This window comes from Diabrotica undecimpunctata, chromosome 3 (genome assembly GCF_040954645.1).
Source record: "Diabrotica undecimpunctata isolate CICGRU chromosome 3, icDiaUnde3, whole genome shotgun sequence".
Taxonomy (NCBI): Eukaryota; Metazoa; Arthropoda; class Insecta; order Coleoptera; family Chrysomelidae; genus Diabrotica; species Diabrotica undecimpunctata.
Genome location: NC_092805.1, coordinates 158,192,037 through 158,215,623, shown reverse-complemented (window position 1 = coordinate 158,215,623; position 23,587 = coordinate 158,192,037). Strand labels below are relative to the sequence as shown.

The 23,587-nt window shown below is 30.3% G+C and overlaps 2 protein-coding genes across 5 annotated transcripts in view; one reads left to right on the top strand and one right to left on the bottom strand.

Moving 5' to 3' along the window:
* Nucleotides 1-7,576: 7,576 nt before the first annotated feature.
* On the bottom strand, nt 7,577-23,001 carry alc (5'-AMP-activated protein kinase subunit beta-1). 2 transcript variants are annotated; one of them, XM_072527294.1, is made up of 5 exons: nt 22,962-23,001; nt 13,951-14,148; nt 13,604-13,893; nt 10,793-10,957; nt 7,577-7,891 (listed from the first exon to the last, which is right to left on the bottom strand). In XM_072527294.1, exons 1-5 carry the CDS (start codon nt 22,984-22,986, stop codon nt 7,745-7,747), a joined length of 825 nt encoding a protein of 274 aa, XP_072383395.1. In that variant the 5' UTR covers nt 22,987-23,001; the 3' UTR covers nt 7,577-7,744. The 2 variants fall into 2 exon arrangements, with proteins under 2 accessions (XP_072383395.1, XP_072383394.1); XM_072527293.1 differs by lacking the exon at nt 22,962-23,001 and adding an exon at nt 14,827-14,980.
* Nucleotides 14,160-23,587, top strand: part of LOC140437658 (serine hydrolase-like protein) — a 29,178-nt gene continuing 19,750 nt past the window's right edge. The window contains exon 1 of one of the 3 annotated variants that reach the window (XM_072527290.1): nt 14,160-14,850. In XM_072527290.1, coding sequence (XP_072383391.1) covers nt 14,787-14,850 — 64 coding nt within the window. In that variant the 5' untranslated portion in view covers nt 14,160-14,786. Of the gene's footprint in view, nt 14,851-15,094; nt 15,534-23,587 lie in introns of those variants that run through there. The other 2 variants (XM_072527289.1, XM_072527292.1) reach the window with 2 other exon arrangements.

The following is a 23,587-nucleotide window of genomic DNA, read 5'->3' as shown; positions in this document are numbered from 1 at the left end:
CAATGAACTATTGGCTGTGAGTTTCGCCGGTAGCGCTCTCTCGCGTTTTGAAACTTGTACTTTTCTTGTAAAACCGGTGTAAGTGAAATATGACAAAACGAGAAAAATAGATATTTATCTCAAAATACACAGATTATGAACTGAAATATTATTGTAAACTGATTACTGAACGAATACACAGAATGAATAATAAAAGTAATTACGCTTTTTTATTTTATTCATTATAATTATAATATGTAAGATATAAGTTCCTGCGACTGGATGACTACTTACGCAAGAGGCCATTGAGAAAAAGACGAAGTTTATGTGAAAATATTTAAAGGTTAAAGGTTACCTTACCTTACTTACTTTTGTGGAGTGTTTATGTTTACTATTTGAAATATATTTAAAATGGAACAAAGATCTAATGGGCATTTCGCATTTTAAGGCACTCTAACCTAGCCAAGCTTTTATATGACAGTTAACATACTCTTAAATGGTGTCAGAGTTGCCAAGTCTCCAGTTTTTTCATACTCTCACATAATATTAAAGAAATGCATATAAAAATTAATAGGAAATGCATTGAAATTATATAAAAATTCATAGATTTTAGTTAAATTAAAGATAATCAAATGCATATACAATAAAATTGATTACAATGATATAAAAAATTAATAGTATTAATTAAATTACCGTATATAATATTTGTTTTATACTTATTTAAAACTTGTAGCTTCTCATAACACAAATTATAATTTCGTAAAAGTAACTTATATTTTAAACCTTCGTATACATTTTACAAAAAAAAATATGGCAAGTTTTATACTTATTTAAAATTTGTAGCTTCTCATAACACAAATTATTTTTTCGTAAAAGTAACTTTATATTTGTAACATTCATATACATATTTTACTAAAATAAATACGGCAACACTGTGACGCGGTGCCTTGAGGAGATATATTTGGTTAGGTTAGAGTGCCTTAAAATGCGAAATGCCCGATCCCGATTTAATTATTATATAAATGCAATACATAAAGTGTTGCTTTTGGGTCTTCTACACTATGTGAGGCAAAAACGACGAGAACGTAGCTCAATATAATATATATTATATTATCAAACAAAACAGCTAACATTTATTGACAATTAATTGAAATAAATATTAATCCATCCAATAATCTGACACATGATACATATATTATGACATATATTATGTCAAAAAATGTCGGATACGACAATCAAATACATTGGGCGCGTTCAGCAGGCGGAGCTGCTCCACAACTGTTGAGTAAATGTCTGCAAAATGAAACCGCTACCGCTCCGCTACTTCCGGAGCGGCCTGTCAAATTTGGTAGCGTAAAAATGTATCGCTACCTCCATCCAACATGTTGAGAGAAATGTCATTCATGACATTTCTGTACTAAAATTGAGGGTTAGGTGTTTGTTTGTTTTTGTTTTTACGTTTTTACTTCCAGCCATATATTACTTTATTATATGGACATATCCATTGAATTAATTTAACTTGTTTAGAGGTATTTCTTGATTGGATTTCTAATTCCTTTCCAGCTGTTTCCTAATAACAAAAAGGTGATCCATTATTTATCTTTACAATTTAATGACTGTTTGGTTCCATTCCTTCATGTTTTGTTCATACTTTCTTTTCACTTCATATATTAGCTATTAAAAATGTTTACGTCGAAATTGATCATTACTTATAGTTAATGTTATCTAAAAAGAAAACTCTGAAAACTTTTGTTTTCTACATCTCTATAACTTTTATTATAATTTCTTCCCACTACAGCTATTTCAGCATTTTGTCTTTCTCAATTGACAAACAAATGTCTGCTTTACACTTTATAGTCTCTGAACAAATAAAGGAGGGGAAAGCTGGAGGGGAAAGAGTGGAAAGGAGACTACAGGTGGATGCTATTTATACAGATTTCTCCAAAGCATTTGACACTGTGAATCATAAATTGTTGTGTAACAAGCTTAAAACTATTGGATTTACAGGCAATCTGTATAACTGGTTATGTAGTTACCTAACTAGCAGAATACAACTTGTTAAAATTAAACACTTTCAATCTAGTGAGATCTCCGTAACATCTGGTGTTCTACAAGGAAGCCACTTAGGGCCTTTCCTTTTTAATATATTTGTTAATGACATTAAATCTCAAATTAACTCTAAATTTTTGCTATTTGCTGATGATTTAAAAATCTATAGAATTGTCGAAGATGTCTCAGATTGTGAAAAACTCCAAATTGATATTAACAAAATTATGGCATGGTGCAATTGGAACCAAATGAGCATTAATGTTGGAAAATGTCACTTTATTAGTTTCTGTAGAAGAATTAACAACCTCTCTTATAATTACAAATTAGCTGAAGAACCACTGAAGGCTGTCTCAACTGTAAGAGATCTAGGTGTTCAATTAGATTCCAAACTAAATTTTGGCGCTCATTTTGATTATGTGAATAACCAGGCATTTAAAATGTTAGGCTTCATTATTAGAACCTCTAGATGTTTGCATAACATTAATTCCATCAGACTGATTTACATTTCCCTAGTAAGATCTGTTCTTGAGTATTGCTCAGTCGTTTGGTCACCCACTTATGAAGTCCATATAGCCAAGCTTGAAAAAGTCCAAAATAAATTCATTAGGTACTTAAGTTTTAAATTACACAAACCTTTAAGCGACCATTCCTACTCAGAAATTAGAAATACATTAAACCTTCCTAGGCTATCTTCCAGACGGATATATGCTGATGTTTTGTTTCTTCATAAACTACTGAATTCAAAAATTAATTGCAATGATCTACTGTCTCTAATCGACTTTAATGTTCCCTCTAGAGTTACTAGAACATCTCATAATTTTGCAATTAAATTTCATCGCTCTAATTTTGGTAGGCATTCTCCACTGAGTAGAATCATTCTAAATGGAAATAGAATAGACTTTGATTTGTTGCTGTGCGCTTCGGAAAATGTCTGTAGAATGTGTTTAAAAAAAATTTTGTAATTTTATGTAATTTGTATTTGCTATGTGCTTTATATAGTTTTAATATTCGTTTTTTTTTCTATATGGCTGCATCGCCAATTATTTTCATACATATTTGCTATATCTTTGTAATTATTGTATCACTAGATAATACTTGTAATACTTTGTGTATATATTGAATTGGGTGGTATCCCGTTAATAAATAAATTAATTAAAAAAAAAAAAAGCTGTATGTCTCAAATTGGTCATTCAGAATTATATCTGTATATTTTAATACATCTCACTGCCATGAGAAGCATAATGTGATACACGGGTAATACGATTTTACAGCCGCGAGAATCGAATACACACGCATTTGTAATGCTCACACATCACAAATTATGAAAGCTCTGAGAAGCAATTGTGGTCTCTCATATCAAAGTATCATTAATGCAGTTTAAACGTAGACGGCTGTAAGCAACAGGAACTATATTTGGCCTCTGAAATATGTGAACCAATGTTTGATTCTCACAGCCTGAAAAGTGGGTTACTGATAAAAACTACTTAAGTCAACTATTATATATTTATTTTTTAACGAAAACTATTATTTAAATACATTGTTATTTTAATAAGAAATTAACAAAAACTTTATATATTAAAAAAATATTGTTTTCATTACACTATTTAGTTTCTCTTGTTTTTTTTTAACTCATTTTCACAGTATAAAGAATTGCACAGAGTACACAGTGAAATCAACAAACAAATACGGGCTAACAGTTGGAAATAAATAATATTCATTTAGAGCAAAATTGTATTTTTCTGTAAAATGGCCTATATTGTGGAAATGGACATATAATTGTAATAAACGATATTACATTGATAAACACGGTCGCATGAATCATATGGACTTGTTTTTGTGTGAATCGGCATGTGATGCACACTGCTGTAATATACGATATCAGTCAACAAGGCTGCGTGAATCATATAGTGATTCTCACCTCTAACTAACACAAATTAAGGTTTTTTTTTAAAGAAATGTGTAGATATATACTTAGATTTTAATTTTGTGTGTATATAGAGTTAAAAAGATATACAGCCAGAAGGGTCCTTTTTTTTCACTATGGTGCAGTGTGAGGGTTCATATATTTCTTAATATAAGGATTTGAAATTGTTCACTAAATGAATTATTATGATATAAAAGGTGAAGTGTGCATGTAGACTCTGTTTTTTGTTGTTGAAAGCTCTTTTGTGTTCTGGTATACATTTGTTTAAGGTTCTACCAGTTTAACAGATGTAATATTGTATGTTGGGTTTTTGATTAAGTTTGTTATACCCCACTGTATAAATGTTTTTTTATGTTGGCTCTGGTGCTTACTATATTTGCTTAAGTAATTGTTTGTTCTGAAAGCTGGTGTTATTCCTCTCTGTTTCTGGTTTTTTAGTTCTGTTGTTATCATGCCTATAGATGTAATTATTGTTTCAATTCGTTGATGGTTTTATTACTTACATATCAAAGTCTTTCTTTCAGGCACTATATAGCTTTCCTTATTTAGATGATAATTGTGTGTAATGTTTAATCTAATTGTCAACTATCTAATATGTTGTTTCCAAGTAAGTGAAAATTTACTATATATTTACTGACGATTTAAAATGCTTTAAAATAAACAAATGCCAGGCCGAAGTCTGCAAAAGGATATTGATCGCCTCTAAGTGGAGCACACAAAATGGTATTTGGATGCGTCAAAATGTCATAGTTTTCATTTGCACCTTCCTCATCCCCCAATAATATTCGAATATAGTAAACACAATTTAACCATATATTCTACTTTTGAAACCAAGGATCTAGGTGTGAACCTTGACTCTAACTATAAATCACACATTTCCACAACAATACAGAAATCTATGAAGCTACTTGGATTTGTGAAGAGAACCATCAAAGATTTTTCTTACATCTCTGCTATTTGATCTCCTTCTCCATGGTTAGATCCCTTTTCATTTACTGGTCTACAGTTTTGTCCCCCTATTACATTTTGCATCTAAACTGAAACTTAAGACTGTCCAATTTTCTGTCATGCCATTGTATGGATGCATGTATACTGTGAATATGTTGCATTAGAATGTATACTGAACTTCTCTTGAGGTATATAGAAATCAAAGAGACTTAATAGTTCTATTTAAAATTATCAACAGCCTGTGCACCTGCTTCAAACTTCTCTCCAAAATATTTGTTTATTATTCTCCAATATTGCAACTAGGTATGTGCAGACTTTTTATATTCTTTTCATAGATTCAATTACTCTTATAACAGCTTTACTCCCAGAACTCTTCTATTAGCTAACTCTTCAAAGAAGCTCCAAATTTTTAATCTATCAGTTTTCCCCTTCAAAAGTGATAATTCTGATCCAACTTTGTAATACTTTCGACTTCAGCTTTTGTATTGTGTTTAGTGTTACATTATCTGCATGCATAACTTAATACCATTATACCTTGTGACTTTTTCTGAATTGATTTGTTATCTTATTTTGTGACTGTATATGTTATTTTTTTTTGTAATCATACTATTCATATATTCTTCTTCCAAATCAGTTTATTGTATTAACTACATTTATAGCACTGTAAATAAAACTTGTAAAATGTTGTAAATAAAATGATATATTTTTAGTAGCTTTTGTTTTATTAAAATTAGTTATTTTACAGAGGAAAGTGTGTTTATAAGCCAAATAAGAAAAGTTTGTAAATATAACATAAATATTAATGAACCAAAATATATACAAGTATCATCATTCTATTTGCCTTTTCGCCACATTAATAGATGTTCCACTTTTTATCTAAAGGAATTGTAGGGTATTGAATTGAAATGGGTATAACTCCTAAATTTCCTAGTTGCTGAGTAATTACCTAAAATATTTATATGTAGTTTTCAAAGAACTAATAATCTTTACTAAAACCTACTTCATCACATTCCCTACTCATGCGAAAATGCTTTACAAAAAGATCTCCCATATATTATTGGTGAATGGTTTCCTCATAAAAATTTTGATTAGGAGGCACTTGAGCTCTCTCAACATTATTTAGCTCTAATTCTTCATTTTGTGTCAACTGATCCACAACATTTCCAATTAGCTGGATATTATTTTCCTCGTCCCCAAGTTCTTCCACTAATACTCTAATTATGTCATTCCTTTCTATATTCCTATTATATGAATGTGACGTAAAGTTAAATAATATTTAAAAGTCAAGCTAAATTGGTAATCTACTGACAAACGTAAACAAAGAACAAAAATATTTAATTTTTAAAATGACAAATTATTTGACATTGACAGATAAGGTAGCGGTAGCGGAATCCAGCAGGTTTTGACTTATGACATTTGGTCCAGCGCTAACCGATGGATTCGGAAGTAGCGGAGCGGTAGCTGCTCCGTCTGCTGAACGCGCCCATTGTATATTCGTACAAAAAATTTCGTATTTTGTGTCATCGGATATCGGATCTGTCAAAATCCAGTTTACACCTTGTTTTCATTTTTCATTCTGTTTACTGTTTTTGCTCAGCGTTATTTTTTGTGTGCGTAGGCCTTAGTACTTAGATATCAATTTGTTTGAATTTTATCAAAATGGATATTAAACATTACACTGGATTTAAGTCTATATCACATGATATCCCATATCAACCAGTTACACCAAAAAAGGGGAAAGATTTAGTTGATGCTGGGCATGTACGCAATGTTTCGAAATATAATAGCTGCATCCAGGCCTCAGGTACATAACTAGGGCTCATTTCTGCATCAGATTTTCTTCCTCCAAGAAAATGATCACTGCAAATTAAATGATGACTTGGAGTCCATAATGATCCATCCTCGCTACAAAATCAATTATTTTTTTATTTTACACCATAGAAGTATTATGTTGTTTGTATTATAGGTTATTTACTTACTTTTTCTTATTGATAGCAATAATCCACTTTTCTCTTTGAACTGTTTTATGCTTGGCAACAGGAAATGAATAACATTTACAATCACTGTTATACCCAGTATTTTTACATGTATCAATACAACAGCTGCTATATCTTTTTTTTTTTGAAAAATCCATATTCTCCATTAATTGAAAATTTACAAGTTAAATGCAGAAAACTGCCACTAACAGCGCTGGTGAAAACTGTCATATCCCCTCTACTCATCGGCTCACAGCGAATAGGCAGTAGTGTGGCGCCAAGACCAAAAATTGTGCCTTTTGCATAAGCATTGGTGGTACTAGGGCAGGAAGAGGGTAGGATCTCTACGAACCTGAAATGTATATCTAAATACTGCTTCAGTTTCTGATTAAAGAACAATGCTTTTTATTAATTGCTCAACGTTTATTTTTATGTATTTTCCATTTAAAATGAGACCCTATCTATCTACTATTGCCCTATTGTGTAGCTTGGCATCTCTTGAAATCTTCTCAAGTGCAATATTGAAAAGAAGATATGTCTTCCTTATCAAAACCTCACACAAATTTTACAGCCTTGCGAAAAATCACCTTCTATAAGTCTTATTTTGTTGAAAGTTCATTCACTGGTTCATATGGTTTAACATTGCCTTACAAGGAAAAGGAAAGTAGGATGAAGAAAAAATAAATGTATAGTTAGTAAATTTAAATAAAATTAAATGTTTTAATACTTATCTCAATAATATACAAAAATTGAAAGCCTTGTATCTACAAAAAAAAGAAAAATTCCCTAAAACAGCTAGATACCAAGATTTCAAATAAGTCACAGTTAAAATACCATCTACATTATGTACAAAATAGATTAAATTCCATTAAATAGGTTTGTATAATAAGGTGGTAACATATTTTTTTCTGTATCTATGAGTAGCACTTAGTACCATTACTCCATCCTTTATAGATAGTGCATATAAATGATTTAACATGACGTGGTTAGGTTCCGGGAGAAGAGTAGGTTCACACTAAAAAGAATTTTAATATTCGTTAATATATAAATGTAAATAATAAAGCTTCGAATAAAAATACCTCTAAATCTTTAATTAGTGGATATAATTTGAATATCAATTGGATGTTATGCAAAAGGCAGTTAAACAACAAGACATTAAAAATTGAGTTATAATAATCACATGGAAGATTATATTGTTATTTAAATTATGCAAAAATGATTTAAGCCGTATCAGTATTTAAAATAGTGATACAGTTGGTATTTTAACCCACAATCTCTGAATATTCTCCTTGCAATTACGCAATTTGACCATCAATTCAAGCTAAAAACCACTCAATTCAGTCATCTATTTTAAGTTTATTTCGAAATAAACACTCAACCCTGTATTAACCCACATTGGCGCCATAACAGTTAAACAGAAGATTAGAGAATCATTGTTATCTTCTATTACTTGGCTAATAGTTTTTATAATATTAAACTTGATATATTAAAAAGATCCTAAACCAGGTGGAAAGTGGTCATAATATTAAAAAATATGTCAACATTTTATTTACAGTACTTTAAAATGAACATGAAGCTGGGAGAGAAAACCAAAAGGTGGAATCCTGTTTAAGGAAGTACGTAAAAGATCATATTAATTCACCTGTTAAGAACTTGGCCCTGTGGTCAGACTGAAGTGGTGGTCAAAACCGCAGTATTATTCTAGTACTTTTAATGATGCACACATTGCTTAACCATCCACCTCTCGATTCTATCACTTAACAATTCTTGCTACCAGAACATACCTTTCTGCCCAATGATTTAGAATTTGAGAATCTTGAGCGCTCTTTAAAGATCCAACAGCGCTTGGAGAAGCAAAAGGAAAGAATGTGGGAGAAAAAACAAATTTGTAGAAAAAGGAGAAATTGTTTGATTTGACACTAGTGGGATGTTTCACATTCAGGCTTAGAGAAAGAAAGTAAATTGGCTTACGATCCATGAAATGTTTTAGACCCACAGTTTTAAAGAGTGAATCTTTCTTGCACTACATGAAACCAGACACAATAGAAGAAAACATACAGACAGTAGATGAAGAAAATTGATCAACTGCAGAAATCGTTCAAATATATGGAGTTGGATCAACAGTTATAGCCAACAGGTAAACCACTATCCAAAGAAAAAAATAAAGATCTCAAAGAAATATTAAAGCTAATATCACAAGATCTAAAAACATTTTATAATTTCTTAAGAGCAGCTGAGACTTTATTGACGATGTCGATGGTTTTGGAGTAGTTGATGAAGAGGATAAGCAAATTATTAAGGCACTCTACGTGAAATCAAATCTTAACTGTCTTTATATCTTTATTGACTCATATTTTGAGTATAAGAACCCAATCCATGAAATGTTCTGGCCTAGATGAACCAATATGTCGTGGAATGCAATTTTAGATTCCTCATGTCATTCCATTCGTCATCTAGTTGCTTTGAAAATGTAGAAAACACAGATTTAGCCAAAAATTTGAATTTTCTTTTTTCATGTTACTTCACATTTACTATCTGCTTTATTATCAGATGGCGCCGTATGCGTCTGTTTTAAAGATTTAATTTCACATTTAGGGCTTCTACCCAGGCGCTCTGATGAGTTCTGCTAGAACAATATATGTATAAAGGAATTATAGAGGCAATATACATAAAATCAAATCTGAACTATCTTTTCTATAGGATTAAAATTATTTGAAATACTTTTAAATAATATTAACTATTTTTTAATAATTAATTTTAATTCATATATATTTTAGATTATTATTAAGATATTAATAGATAATTTTTAATTACCTATTATCAAATATTTTGTGCTATATTTTGTATTAAAAAAACATGTTTTATAATTAGTATGTGGGTTACTATGTTTAAAAACACTTACTTTCTTGTATAACATAAAAAAGCAAAAACGATTTCTCCAACATTTTATATTTTTACACAGAAATAATGGTATTTTTTTTTAATTGTGTTAAAAAAGTAATTTCAAATTTTACTGATACAATGGTATATCACAGGTATACTATAATAAGGCGTGATTTGCAACAGATTATAGACTTTGAAGCTATTTATCTCAAAATCAGATTTGTGTGGGTTCACTTTTTTGTGCATAACACCATTCAATTTTTAGTTAAAATGATTAAAAAGTAAGAGTAATGAAAGTTACAGATTCTGCTCTGATATGGATTGTATGAGGTTAACTTTGGTTTGTTAATTGCGATTAATAGAAGTTTACCATATATTCACTCTGGCAGGCTCAAACAGAGATACAGTTCTTGCCTGAACTCCATTCTGAACATTCATATCAACACAGATAAACATAAAATCAATTAACAGTGATACCATTGGCATACAAGTAGAAAACATCAAAATGATCATGGTTTTTATTAAATTCTGTAAATAAATCAGGTACTTTTATTCACTAATAGCTCAGTTGCCCACATAAAACATAACAAAATGAACAACTACATATCAAATTACACATGTAACAATATTAGCACTACATATGCAAAGTCTCATTGTTATAATACATAATAGAACAACACCCACATAACACCTAATATTGTACACATTACAGATCTTTTATCTGTGTGCAAAAGATGGATGAGGTCATAGAAAAATGCAGAAGAATTTTGTTTTACAATCTATTCAATAATATATATCGCATTGGAAATAGTTGAAATATAAAAAAAAAGCCTTGTATCAAAATGTTGGTGATTATATTTTTATCTTTATGTAATCAGTTTACAGCTTGTAAATATTTTTGTAGCTTCAGATTGCTAGATTAGTTATAAAGCATTATCATAAATTGGTATTTCTTTATTATAACAATTCTGTCATTGATAATGGATGTAAAAAATATTTATAGTTTTTAACATGTATATATACAAATACTTACTGATAATGGTGTGTCCTTATTTAGGATAACCTGAAGAAGATGTGGTGGCAATATAGGTGGACCACTTGTTTTTTCCCAAGGTTTGTGCGGTGGTATATCCTGTCCAAACTCCTTCTGTGAATCATCTTTTGCATTTTCACTATCTTTAGCTAATGCTTGAAAGACCTAATTATGAAACAAAAGTTTAGTTTCCATCCATATACGTAATAAAAGTAATTAATTTGTTTAAAGCATTAAGGGCATGGTGTTAATACATAACAGCACATTCATCGTCAAATTATGTTTATTAGGAACTCTACATGACTAAATTTATTGCAAACTTGAGAAACTTTTTAGATGTGAAAAAATGTCAAAAACCACCTTATATTATATGACTTTAATATCAATGTGTTGATTAGCAGTATTTTATATTAGAGATGTGTAGTTCACCATCGAAATAGTTCAAATGAACGATTCTTTAAACTGAACTAATTGAACTAATTCATTAATTTTCATAGAACTAGTTCACTGCGAACGATTTGCATTATAAATTGTGTCTCAACTTTTAAAGAAGAAAATAATGAATGAATGAGATCATATATTTATTATTTTGTGAATGGGACGGACTGACCGACTGACTAGTTTAAAAAAAGAAGTGCCGATTAGTCTCAGATAACAGATCATAATTCTTATGAACGTGACAATAACATAAACAGTTTTATCTTAATATCATAATGGTTCGGATCTTATGCCATGCCCATGCACTGGCTTGAACGTTGACATGCTGTACTGTTTCTCGTATTGTAATTTTGAAATAACAATTTTAAGTTGTGGTTAAAATGATTGATGCATCTACATAAAATATAATTTTATGTAAAAGTGAGAATGAAAATGTGTTATTTAATGTTCCTAAAAAATTCACTGATTTTTTTTGTAAGGTTCTTTTAGAAATAACCTAATATAGATACCTATGAGTATACGTAAATATAAAAATAAATCATACGTGAACCATATTTATATTTAAAACGGTTAATAAAAAACAAATCTTAATAATTTTTTTCAAATAAAAAAAATGTTATTTGCAAAACATTTGAGAAATAAATTTAAAACATTTAAACCTAAACATACGATCGAAAGAAATGGTTCCGAACGCGAACTACTTGTACGGTAGTGAAAGAGTGAAAGACTGACTGAAAGAAAACCGAAGAAACCGCGCGGCCGGCGCCGAGCTTGTGTGATGATAAGACGAGACATCTGGCAACCAATTATGTTAGGGTTGGATTTCGATTTCGGTCCTACAAATAGTTCTTTCGCGAACTAGTTCACTGAACTAGTTCATTTTTGTGAAATAGTTCGCTTGAACTAGTTCGTCTAAAAGAACTAATCAGCACACCTCTATTTTATATGAATAATTCCTTTGTAACTTTCTTCGGCATGGTTTTACTCAAAATATTATCACACCTTCAAACAAGAGCTGTATGAAAGAGACTTATATTTACAATTTTTTTGTAAAGACTGATATATTTCTTATAGTCCCATAATAATAAGTTAAATATTTCCAGATCATTATTAATTATTATTAACACATTGACTGCCAACTAAAAGATCATAGACTGCATTATATTCAAGGATGCAAACTACAAGTTATCCTGTAGTAATATCATGTGATTAAATCAAATTGTGATTTAAGGCCAGATTTCTGAAAATTGCTGTGGCAGTCAACATGTTAATTATAAACAACTTCAATTATGAAAAAGTGGATAATGAATTCTACAGGTCTGATAACTATAAAAAAAACTTTTAATCATAATTGGCTTATTGGCTTATCAAAAAAATTAAAGACTGCATAAAAAACTTTGAACATAGAAGAAAGAACTACCTGGGACAAAATGAATAAAGATGTAATAAATATGTGTAATAAAAAAAAATACAAACTATCAAACTGAATCCAATAAATAAATGTTCAATTGAACAATGAATATAAAAGATCTAAAAGAAAAGAAAAATCTGGATAAAATTTTTTATTTGCTCAACTGACCTAAATAATGACCTAAGAAATAAAAAATAATAAATAATACTAAAACCCACAGTGTAGGGTTGATTAAGACCTTCACACATGATGCACACCATTATTACTGTTAATCTATATACTTCTATTAATGAAAGATGTCTTTTGTTGGAAAAAATAGTTTAGACACATCTTTAAAAGAAACAATTTTAAGTTTCAAATTCAGGGTTGGAGTTTTGAAATATGAAAAGATTAGATCTCATTCAAGATATATCAACCACATCTTTTCAATTATCAATGCTTTACTCACAGCAAATGTGAAGGAATTATAGTTAACCTAGAAAACTGTAGTCATAAAAAACGTCAATTCATGATATCCTATACTAGACGATAATTACTACAGAATAAAAGGTTTTTATATTGAGTTATAAAGAAACTATTTCTAGTTTCAAAAATTAAGAAATACATCGAAAGAACTGTAACTGCAAAATAGAATTCTTTAAAAGATCTTAATTAGAATTTAATTATGTAGTCATTCAAATGATTGTAAATTAATTCTATTAATGGATACTACACCATATAGAAATTAGTAGTTAAACACTGAAAAGAGAAATTTTCACCAAAAGAGAAACTAAAAAGGAAAAAGTGAGTTAGAAGTTCTCGATTATTGGATATAACTACTTAAATTGATGCCCAAACTATTAATGACCATTCAAAAACATAATATAAGACAATTCTATTATATAGCTATATTAAAAGTTTAGTATATAACCTATTAGCTCCCAAATCAAGGCATCCTAACAGTAGGCTTTGATAATACACACCTCAAAATCTGATTTCTTTACAACAATAAGATTGTTCTTAGCTCCGCCATCATCTTCTACAATTTTATTACTGGGGTCATTCTTCCATTCTCCATCAACATAAAATTTGTAGTGGTGTTCACCTTCTGGAAGGTCGACTATGGCCACAAAGTCTCCATAACTTTTTACCATTGGAATAGTCTCCCAGTTGGAAAAGGTACCACAGATACATACGTCCTTACCTCCTCCTTCCCATCTGAAAACAGTGGGTGTCTTAGATGCATTTCGCACTGGTTGTGTTCCTTCAGATACTGTAATAAAAAGAGTTGTGAGGTTATTCTAGTAATTCAATACTAGTATAAACAAACCTGTATTAGCTCTGGGTCGAGGTTGATCATAACTCGAAGCAGGCTTTGTAAAATAGGGCTCCTCTTCGTCCTGTGAACTTTGAATTTGAAGTTTATTTTCGGGCTTCTTGTCGAATGTAAATGCTTGTCCTTCTTTCGTTGGTGACGCAGGGACTATTTCACCTGATTTTTGCCGATCTCGCGGAGGTCCACTACTACCTGCATTACCCATTTTAAAAAATTAGAACATTCTTAGATTTAGGAAATATTAAAAATCGAATAACTAAGCAATATATTTTGACAATTGGAAACGTGACAAACATGTCAGACTGTAAGTCAAAAATTATGTCAAGGTTAAACAATTTTGTAGAATTGCCTATTTTTTATTTTGAAGATTTAACTTAACATTAAGAAGTTGAGATTATATTGATGAACTTAAATTTGTAATTTCAAAATTTTGAATTTTAATAATGAATTTAAAATTATTATTAATACATCCAGCAAAGATTATTGCCGTCATCAGAATATTGACAGAAAAATCTGCTGGTTAAATGTCAATCAAAATAGGAGTGTAAAAATAATTTAAACAATATAACCTAACTTTTTTAAGGAGAAATATGTGTAATCTATGATTTTGATGTAATTTATAGTTGTTATTATTTGTGTATATAGAATATATTATGTATAAAATAGGAAAAAGTGACCTTTACACTTTTACCACTACCTCAAATTGTAAAATTAAGTAGATGGTACTTAACCCTGAACTGAAAGAGATAAAAATATATAATCAATTAATTTAGCAACTAAATTGCTTTGTGATATTGTACTAAAAAATTAGTATTTTCAATAATAGGAAAATGACCACGAATATGAAGAGAATTGGGGAAATCAGTATACCTGTGCCTTGGGGACATCTAGCAGGTAACATCACTTTATTTTTTACACTTTCTTCTCATTTTGACTAATTCTAAAATTGCTTCATTAACACCATTAAGTGCTAACAACAGACATGATCTCAAAGCACTAATTAGTCAGTGAGAAATATTGATAAGTTAGGTCAACAACTGGTAAACAAGCCACTTGATACCAGTATTTGCATTGTTTCATATAAAATTTAAGCAGTCTACATTGTGTATCTCAACCATTGTATGCACACACTTAGTGATATTTTTATTATTTTGTAAACAATAATTGTATACATAAATGTTACTTTGAACCTTGATTTATTTGTTATAAAAAAGAATATGCTGGCAATAATTTTGATTTAATATACAATTTACCTGGAGAGAACTAGAAGTATGCATATAATTTTCAATCAAGCAAAAATATAAATCTTACCTAAATTGAAACTATAAAATTTTTAAATGGTTGAAGAAACCTTAAAAATAGTTTTGAATTATCAAAATTTAATGTTCCTAATTATATTTAATCATCCTTGACATTTAAAGGAAACATTAAATTAGTAAAAATACTCCTTACATTGACACCTATCTGAATCACTAAAGATTTTCATTTACCAATAAGTTTTAAACAGTACATGATATTTAGAAGTGCCAATTCTATAGCTTGAGTAATACCTAGAGCCTTAGTGCATTGTTTAAAAGGTAAGTGAACTTAAGTTTTTTTTGTGAAATTTTTGCTTTACTGTATTAAGTACTTATGATATATTCAGAAACGGCAATGGTACACTGTTGTGAATTTGTCATTTTACAATTTTCAGTAGAACTATTTATAGTAAATTTGAAAGGCTGATAAGGCAGATCATTTATAAAAATTTTATTTATTATAAGATGGATACCCAAACTCGATAGTTTATTCATAGTGAATAGAAACATGTAATCATCTTTAAAGACAAATTGAGCATGACTGTGAGAAATTATAAACCATATACTTAAGGAATTTTTTGCTTGTGGCTGGCCTCCAGCTGTTAGAGCCTAGAAACCTTAACCAGTGACCATGGCCCTCCATGGGCTGTCAGTGGTCACAGATGATGATGATGATAAGGAATTTTCACAAGAACTTGGAATCTTTACATATGCTATTAAATTTGTGTATAGAAGTGGATGGCAATCATGTGGAGCATCTGTTATAGAATTAGTTTTGGGTTTTATGCTTCCAATTCTCATTTTGGTATATTTTTTTACTATTACTTGCATCATCTACAATTTTAGTCTAGTTGTCAGAGAATTGACCCCTAAAGATCATACGAACAAGCTGAATTTTGCAGAGAATATTAATTTTGGGACCCCAAAAAAGATGCAAAAAAGTTTACCGCTTTTACCCCCGGCTTCCCCCTAAAACCCCCCTCGAAGAAGGTCAAAAATGCAAAAAAAATCGATTTACCAAGAAAGTACACTGTAGAGAAAAATGTTTTAAATAAAAAAGTATTTTTTGTGTAGAGTGAATTGTTCTCTTAGAAACAACGCTTGAAGCGACCGTCTGTTTTGCATGTCAGTTACGCGCGCGAAATCAATGTTCAATAAATTTTTTATCAGCTCTAAGGTAAAAATTCGATATCTTTTGATCTAAATGTCCTATCGACAAAAATCAAAATGCGTTTTAAATACAAAGAGTGCAGCTTTCGTATGCAGTTTTTGTATTTTGCCGAGAATAAAATCAGTTTTTATAAAGGCGTTAAATAAATTAACGTGGCGCGATTTTTGCCATTTTTACGATTCTCGTGTGATCTAAAAATTGATCACTTTCATTGACCAATTGTAGTAAAATTTGAATTTTTAGAGATCAATCTTTAAAACCTATGACGTGAAATTTCAATTTTTAGTTGTAGTAACAAATATGAGGCATTTGAAATATGAATAAAAAACGCAGAATTTAATGTTTTACATTACAAACGATCACGTCATAGGAAATGCATTTAAAAAGACGGTTTTGGGTATAGGTTATTGCAGAAGTTTTGTTCTTTTGAAAAACGTACTGGTGTAATTGAAAAAAAAGTTTTAAATGTTTTAGAACATTTGTTGTGTGAAAGTTTAAATCCAGCGTTTTTTGAGCATATTTTAAATGCCTCACATTTGTTCGAAACTTCATAGTGGCCAGTCAATTAAAGGGATAGATGATATATCTCATGGGAATCATAAAACATGACAAAAATCGAGCCACATTTATTTAACACAAAGAGCATTATTTTTTTTTATATTTAAAAAGCGAAATTTGATAATGTTTATGTCAAAAGGATGAAATTGTGAAAGACAAAGAAGTTTTGAAGCTGCTTGTGACTGCAATTAAAAAAAGTATTCATTTCAAACAATTGGGCACATCCCCTAAATAAATAAATATATGTAATGCTATCACTTAAAAGATAATTGTTTGGAAGATATTAGAATTAAACTTAGTTGGGGCGCCATATTTAGAAAGTGTAGATACACAGGTGAACACCCTGTATATCGAGAAATACAAAGGTGAAACAATAACATGCTGAGTCCTAACATACAACTCAGATACAACAACTACATACACAGATGAAGGAAAATGGCCTACTAACAAAAATTCTACTTGATAGATACATTGGCCAAAGAAGCAGATGAAGACCAAGAATAATATTCCTTGATAACATCGACATGCAGACATAAGGAATCTGAATGATGTTAATTACTGGGCTTTTCTAGTTTTTGCATTTTTTTTACTACATACCATTAATTTCATGATTTCTGGACTGTCAATACAATCTTGATAGAGTATTTGCAAACTTTCATTATTTCTGTTGTCACTCTGTTGAATAGCTCTGGTATATATGTTTGCTACTCTTTGTGTCGTTTTAATCAATAATAATTTTGTTTTATTGTCAACTAGTAAAGAAGGAACCTGCTTTTACTTTTTTTGCCGCTAATATATCTTATAAAAACTTTTATTTGAAAAAACGTAAATAAAATAAAAATAAAAAACGTATATATATATATATATATATATATATATATATATATATATATATATATATATATATATATATATTTTAAAAATGCCCTTTCGGGTTACAGAACGTTTTCGGACTAATAAGTCCATCGTCAGTGCAGTTCCAGATATACATGAGTAAAACCACTATACATGTGGGTAAAACCCTTTAATTGTTAAATTGTAATTAAAGGAAATGCCTTATTGAAAATACAGACAAGCCTATCTAAAAAATTACCGAAATTATGGTCCACGTCCTCAAAGGGGACAGTGCCACCCAGAAGTCAAGCACAAATTTTGGAATTTACGAAAGTTGAATAATTCGTTCCGAAGTGAGAAAGAGAAAAGACCTAAAAGCAGCAAGATCATCTTCCACCTCAGTTGGACCAATTCCATAGGCATCGTTAAGAGTGTAGGCGCAAAATTTCGGGCCAATGCTTTTTAAATGCATTTATTTTTTTCGGATCCTGAGAATACTAATAATTATTTTTAAAAAATTTAAACGCAGAATGAAAAATTACATTATTACCGAGGGCCGAAAGTCCCTTAGAATAAACAAAAAGTTTCTTTTGAATGAGATATTTTAAATTTAAAATCACACTTAATTTTCTCTTCTCATTCACCACTGTAACTTACTAAAATAAAGATTATAGAAGTTTTCAGGGACTTGCGGCCCCTGAAAACATACGTATTAGTTTTCTCAGGATTCGAAAAAAATATCGGAGATCTTCAGTCTTAGTGAGAAAGCCTTCGGAAACCAAAAAGAGTTTAACGCTTGTGTTGGTGAATCCTTCGTAACATACTGAAGCAAGTTGGTCGTGTAAAGAAGAAAGATCTAGTTTAATGGCTTTCAAGATATCCGGTTCCCTTAATCTTGCTATAAGATATCGACTGTTGGAGTTATTGGTTAATCCAGCGGTTCTCAACCACCGTGTCGCGACACACTGGTGTGCCGGAAGAACCTATCAGATGTGTCGCAAGATTTACGAATACGATATTTTTATTTATATTTTTTTACTTGTTATAATATACCAATCATGCATTCAACCATTTTTTTAACTATTAGGTATATACCACGTTATACCAATCAATAAAGTGCTAATCCGTAACTGTTTCCTCTCTATTTTTAAAATTTAACCGACATAACTTACGTTATGAATAGTTGCGCAAAGCGAGAGATCTTGTTTCTTATCATTAACAAGTTTTTGCTTTGCATTATGCTCTCAGTTCTCAGTTCCAGTAGTGAGTATCCGTAGATTTATTATGTATGTATATACAATAAAAAGACTAAATGTTACTTAATTTTTTTGATATTAAGTTTTTTAAGATTTAAGTTTTTAATTTTGCGGACTGATGTTGTTTTCGAAATGAACCATAATTTTTAATATCACTAAAACGTTCTTTATGTTCAGCAAGAAACAGTCAAAATACGTAGAAACTTAGATATATTATGTAGCTATTTTACATTGTCAAAGAACTAAACAGTATTTCATATGTTTTAAACTCCTAAACGTTGGTATGGACATACGTTGATATGGTAAGGACATAATATGTTGTCTTCGAACTGACCGAAAAACATACTGACCTGTCATACAGTATTTTAAACAGTAACTTGCATTGTTTTCACGCGAAATGGTTGATTTCAATATTGAACTCATCATGGCGTCGAAAAGTCATTTCACCCCAAATATGGACTTATGTTGTTTTCGAAATAACTGATTAAATTACTATATACCCCGTACGCAGTTTCCTGCTACTGACCAAATGAAACGTGGATGTGAAAAATGTAATGTAAAAGAATTTTATTTTAATTACAGACACGATGGACAAATTTTTAATACGAATAAAGCCAGCTTCAGAAAGCCAAAGCTCTTCTGAAGTAGAAGAAAATAAGGACGAATACACTAGCGCCGAAAAAAAAAATAAAAACGGATAATAATAAAGCCTCTGCTTCGCAATCTAATAAGAAAATTATAAAACCAGGATCAACAAAAGGACACAAGCGCCAGTACAAAAAAGAGTATTTAAGTTATGGATTTACCTGGACAGGTGACGAAGATAAACCTAATCCGCAATGTTTGATATGTGGTAAGAATCTTTCAAACGAATCGATGGTTCCCAACAAGATGAAAAGACATTTGGAACAAAATCATTAAAGCGTTTCCCGAAAACCGCGCGAGTATTTTCAACGTCTACGTTGTTTCATTCAATCATCCTCAGTTATAATGGAAAAACGAATAAAACTCCCAGATAAGGCACTTTTAGCATCATATAAAGTTTCTGAATTGATTGCCAAAAAAACAGAAAGCCCATACTATTGGTGAAGAGCGTATTTGACCTGCATGTAAAGAATTAGTTGCTACAATGTTAGGACCGTAAGCTGTTGAACAAATATCAAAGGTACCTTTATCAAATGACACAGTCCATCGACGTATATTAGATATGTCAATCGATATTCAAAGTAATGTTAGGGAGGTATTGGCAAATACACAATTTGCTTTACAACTGGACGAAATCACGGACATTTCGGGAAAGGCCTAATTGATATCTTTTGTAAGATTTGTATACAGACCGGAAATTATTGAACAGTTCCTATTATGTCGTGAATTGGAAACAACAACCACTGGAGCTGATATATTTTCTACTGTTGACACCTTCTTTCAGGATCACGGACTTAAGTGGACGGATTGTATTGCGATATGTACAGATGGTGCTGCTGCAATGACGGGAAATGTCAAAGGATTTTTAAGTTTCGCACTAAAGAAAAACCAGTTGATAATAATTACTCATTGCTTTTTACATCGAGAAGCTCTGGTAGTAAAAACTACGGATGGAAGCCAACTGGGTGAAGTTATTCATACTATTGTTTCTATGATCAACTATATCAAAACTCGTCCGGTGAAATCAAGGGTGTTTGAGAAACTTTGTAAAGACATGGGCGCATATCATAAAGTCTTGTTATTTCATAGTAAAATTCGTTGGCTTTCGAAAGGAAAAATACTAAACTGAGTTTTAGAACTTAAAGACGAACTACTCGAATTTTTTAAAACAGAAGATGGCCAAAGTGGTTTTTGTAAAAATTTTAAAAACCTTCTTTGGTGTGCTAAGTTGGCTTACCTTTCTGACATTTTTAATAAGCTAAATTCTTTGAATGCAACTATGCAAGGACGAAAGAAAACCATAATATCATCAACTGATAAAATAAGTGCGTTCTCCAAAAAACTAACATTCTGGAACTCGGTTATAGAAAAAAACGATTTAATGCTTTTCCCGAATCCTCTATAACTTTAATTAATTTGAAATCTGAAGAACAGACTCTACTAAAGGAGAGCATGAAAGAGCACTTATGTAAGTTGCAAGAAGGGATAACTTGGGATTGCATTTGACGAGAACAACGCAAGAAAGGCAGAATTAATCGGTTCTGAAAAGGAAGAACTCGTTTTTTGGATTTCAGTTAAGAATGAATACCCAGAATTACCAAAGAATGCAGTATTTCGACATTTTCGAAGCCGTTTTCGACCTCGTACTTATGTGAATCTGCATTTTCTGCGATGAAAAATATAAAATCTAGCTGCCGGTCTCGACTACTTGATGTGGACAGCGAGATGAGAGTATGTCTGTCTACAATTCGTCCTCGGATAGATATACTTTGCAAAAGTCATCAGGGTCAAATTTCACACTAATTTTATGTATTCTTTCTGTTTTGTTTTTTGCTTGTTATGTTCTTACAAAATAAAAAATAATATGTTTAATATATTCATCTGTACTTACCTACCACTAGCAAAAATTTTTACATATAAGGGTGTCGCGAATCTGTAAGGAGTACGTTAGTGCGTCGCTGAGTAAAAAAGGTTGAAAACCGCTGGGTTAATCTAACTCTTATTGGGGTTAAAGGATCGAGATTTATCGATGGTTCCAAAGTATCCTTCTTAATGAAGTTAATATGGGAATGGAATGCATTTTTAGATTTGCAAATTTCGATGGCCCGCTTGTCTGTGACTATTTTTGTGTTTTCTTAATAGCTCTTAACGTTAATAAACAATTAAAATTATGATTTTAAGAAAAAAAATGCTATCTTGGTTCCTATTAGTCATAGGTTATTTTTGTTTAAATTGTGTTTTTTCGTCATCTTTTCAATGAGCCTGCTTACAAGCGCGTGACATAAAATATATTAAAGTTAATATGTTTATAAGCTAAAAAGTCAGTCCTTTTTCAAACGGTTTTTTTTAATAAAAATTTTGATATAATGTTAAAATTTGTTTAATATACCCTAAAATTGAAGTCTCAAAGAATCGATTACTACCTACTAAATACTTCTAGAGTCGCTGTTTAAGCAAGTACTGTTCGTTAAATAATCGCCCACCGGGATAAACAAATTGAATGATTTACAAACTATTTGGTCGAGCTAACTGAGATTTAGCACAATTCAATAACTCATTAATGGGCAGAATTCCAAGTAGTTATATTACACGTCATTATTCAAAAAACAAAGTTATTAACATTAATAAATTACTGCAAAAATAAGGGTTTTTGTTATTATCTCGGTGAATTTTTTTTTTTTTATTTAGTTTGATGGCCTTGGCCGAGCCAATTAGCCAAACAAATTTAAAGACAAACAATTTTTACAATCAGAGGAATTTTTTACAATTAGAGGAATCTCGGTGAATTGTTTATGTATTTTAATTTTGAAACTCGCAAATTAAAGAACTTTTTAAGATCTACAGCTTTTATTTAAATCATTTTTCTCTAAAATGTATAAGAAATTATTTATAGACAAAAAATGTTCTTTTCACTGTTTATGATTGTTTAAAAAAAATCAGCTATCCTTCTTTAAGGATTTATCATCAGCTATCTCTCATATACCTCTTAGAACCTTCAAAAATCTATATAAGATATTTACGTGAAATCAATGATTTTTTCACATATTGACTGAGGTAAGTATATTGTATATTTCTCCCGTATTGCGGCGATATGCTTCCCTTCCCTATATTTTTGCATTACTTTTATCCCTGTTATTTCCATAATTTTAGGGTAGGTTTTTCATAATGTACGACCTTTACAAACAAACCAAACATCACGACGGAATTAAATTAAAAACGAAAAACAATTAAATTATTACTTACCTAAAAAATATTTTGAGGAGAACATTTTCTAAAGTTGTGTGAGAAAAACTAAATGCAAATGAAACTAAGTTTTTATATGTAGATATCGAGTTAATTGTTGTTTAAACACAGCTTTATTTGTAATTCTTATTAGTATACGTACAAAAATATTAAATATATATTATTTTGTGTGCAAAAACAGTTTTGTGAGATGTGTCCACCATTGAAAAATAAAAATAACTTATACATTAATTTTTTAATGACTGTAGATTACTATAATTTTATAGGCCTCTTCAGTTTTGCATTTTATTTTTCTAAAGTAATGGGGATAATTTCAAGTTTAGTACCTACATATACTTCCTAGAATTGAGAATAATGATTATGAATAAAAGAATTACATATGGATTTTTTGAAGAACATCAATGTAAATCTTTTCCTTGACAGCTTAAAAAACAAAAAAAGTTGTGATTTATGGCTGAAATGTTAACATTATTAAAATGATAAAAAAAATTATCATAAGCCCTCTTACACACTTAATAAATCAATGCTTTAAAGAGACATTTCTCTCAGTTCTACAAAGGGCTATTATAATACCCATATTTAAAAAAGGGGAAATTGACGTCCCTGAGAATTATAGGCCTGTCGCA

Excerpts from the sequence above, each read along its gene's own strand:
- alc (XM_072527293.1), bottom strand. The coding sequence starts at position 14,857 with ATGTTACCTGCTAGATGTCCCCAAGGCACAG. Across the intron at positions 13,894-13,950 it reads TCGACCCAGAGCTAATACAG|TATCTGAAGGAACACAACCA; the intron begins GTTTGTTTATAC and ends TTTTTATTACAG. Across the intron at positions 10,958-13,603 it reads TAAAGAAATCAGATTTTGAG|GTCTTTCAAGCATTAGCTAA; the intron begins GTGTGTATTATC and ends TTTCATAATTAG.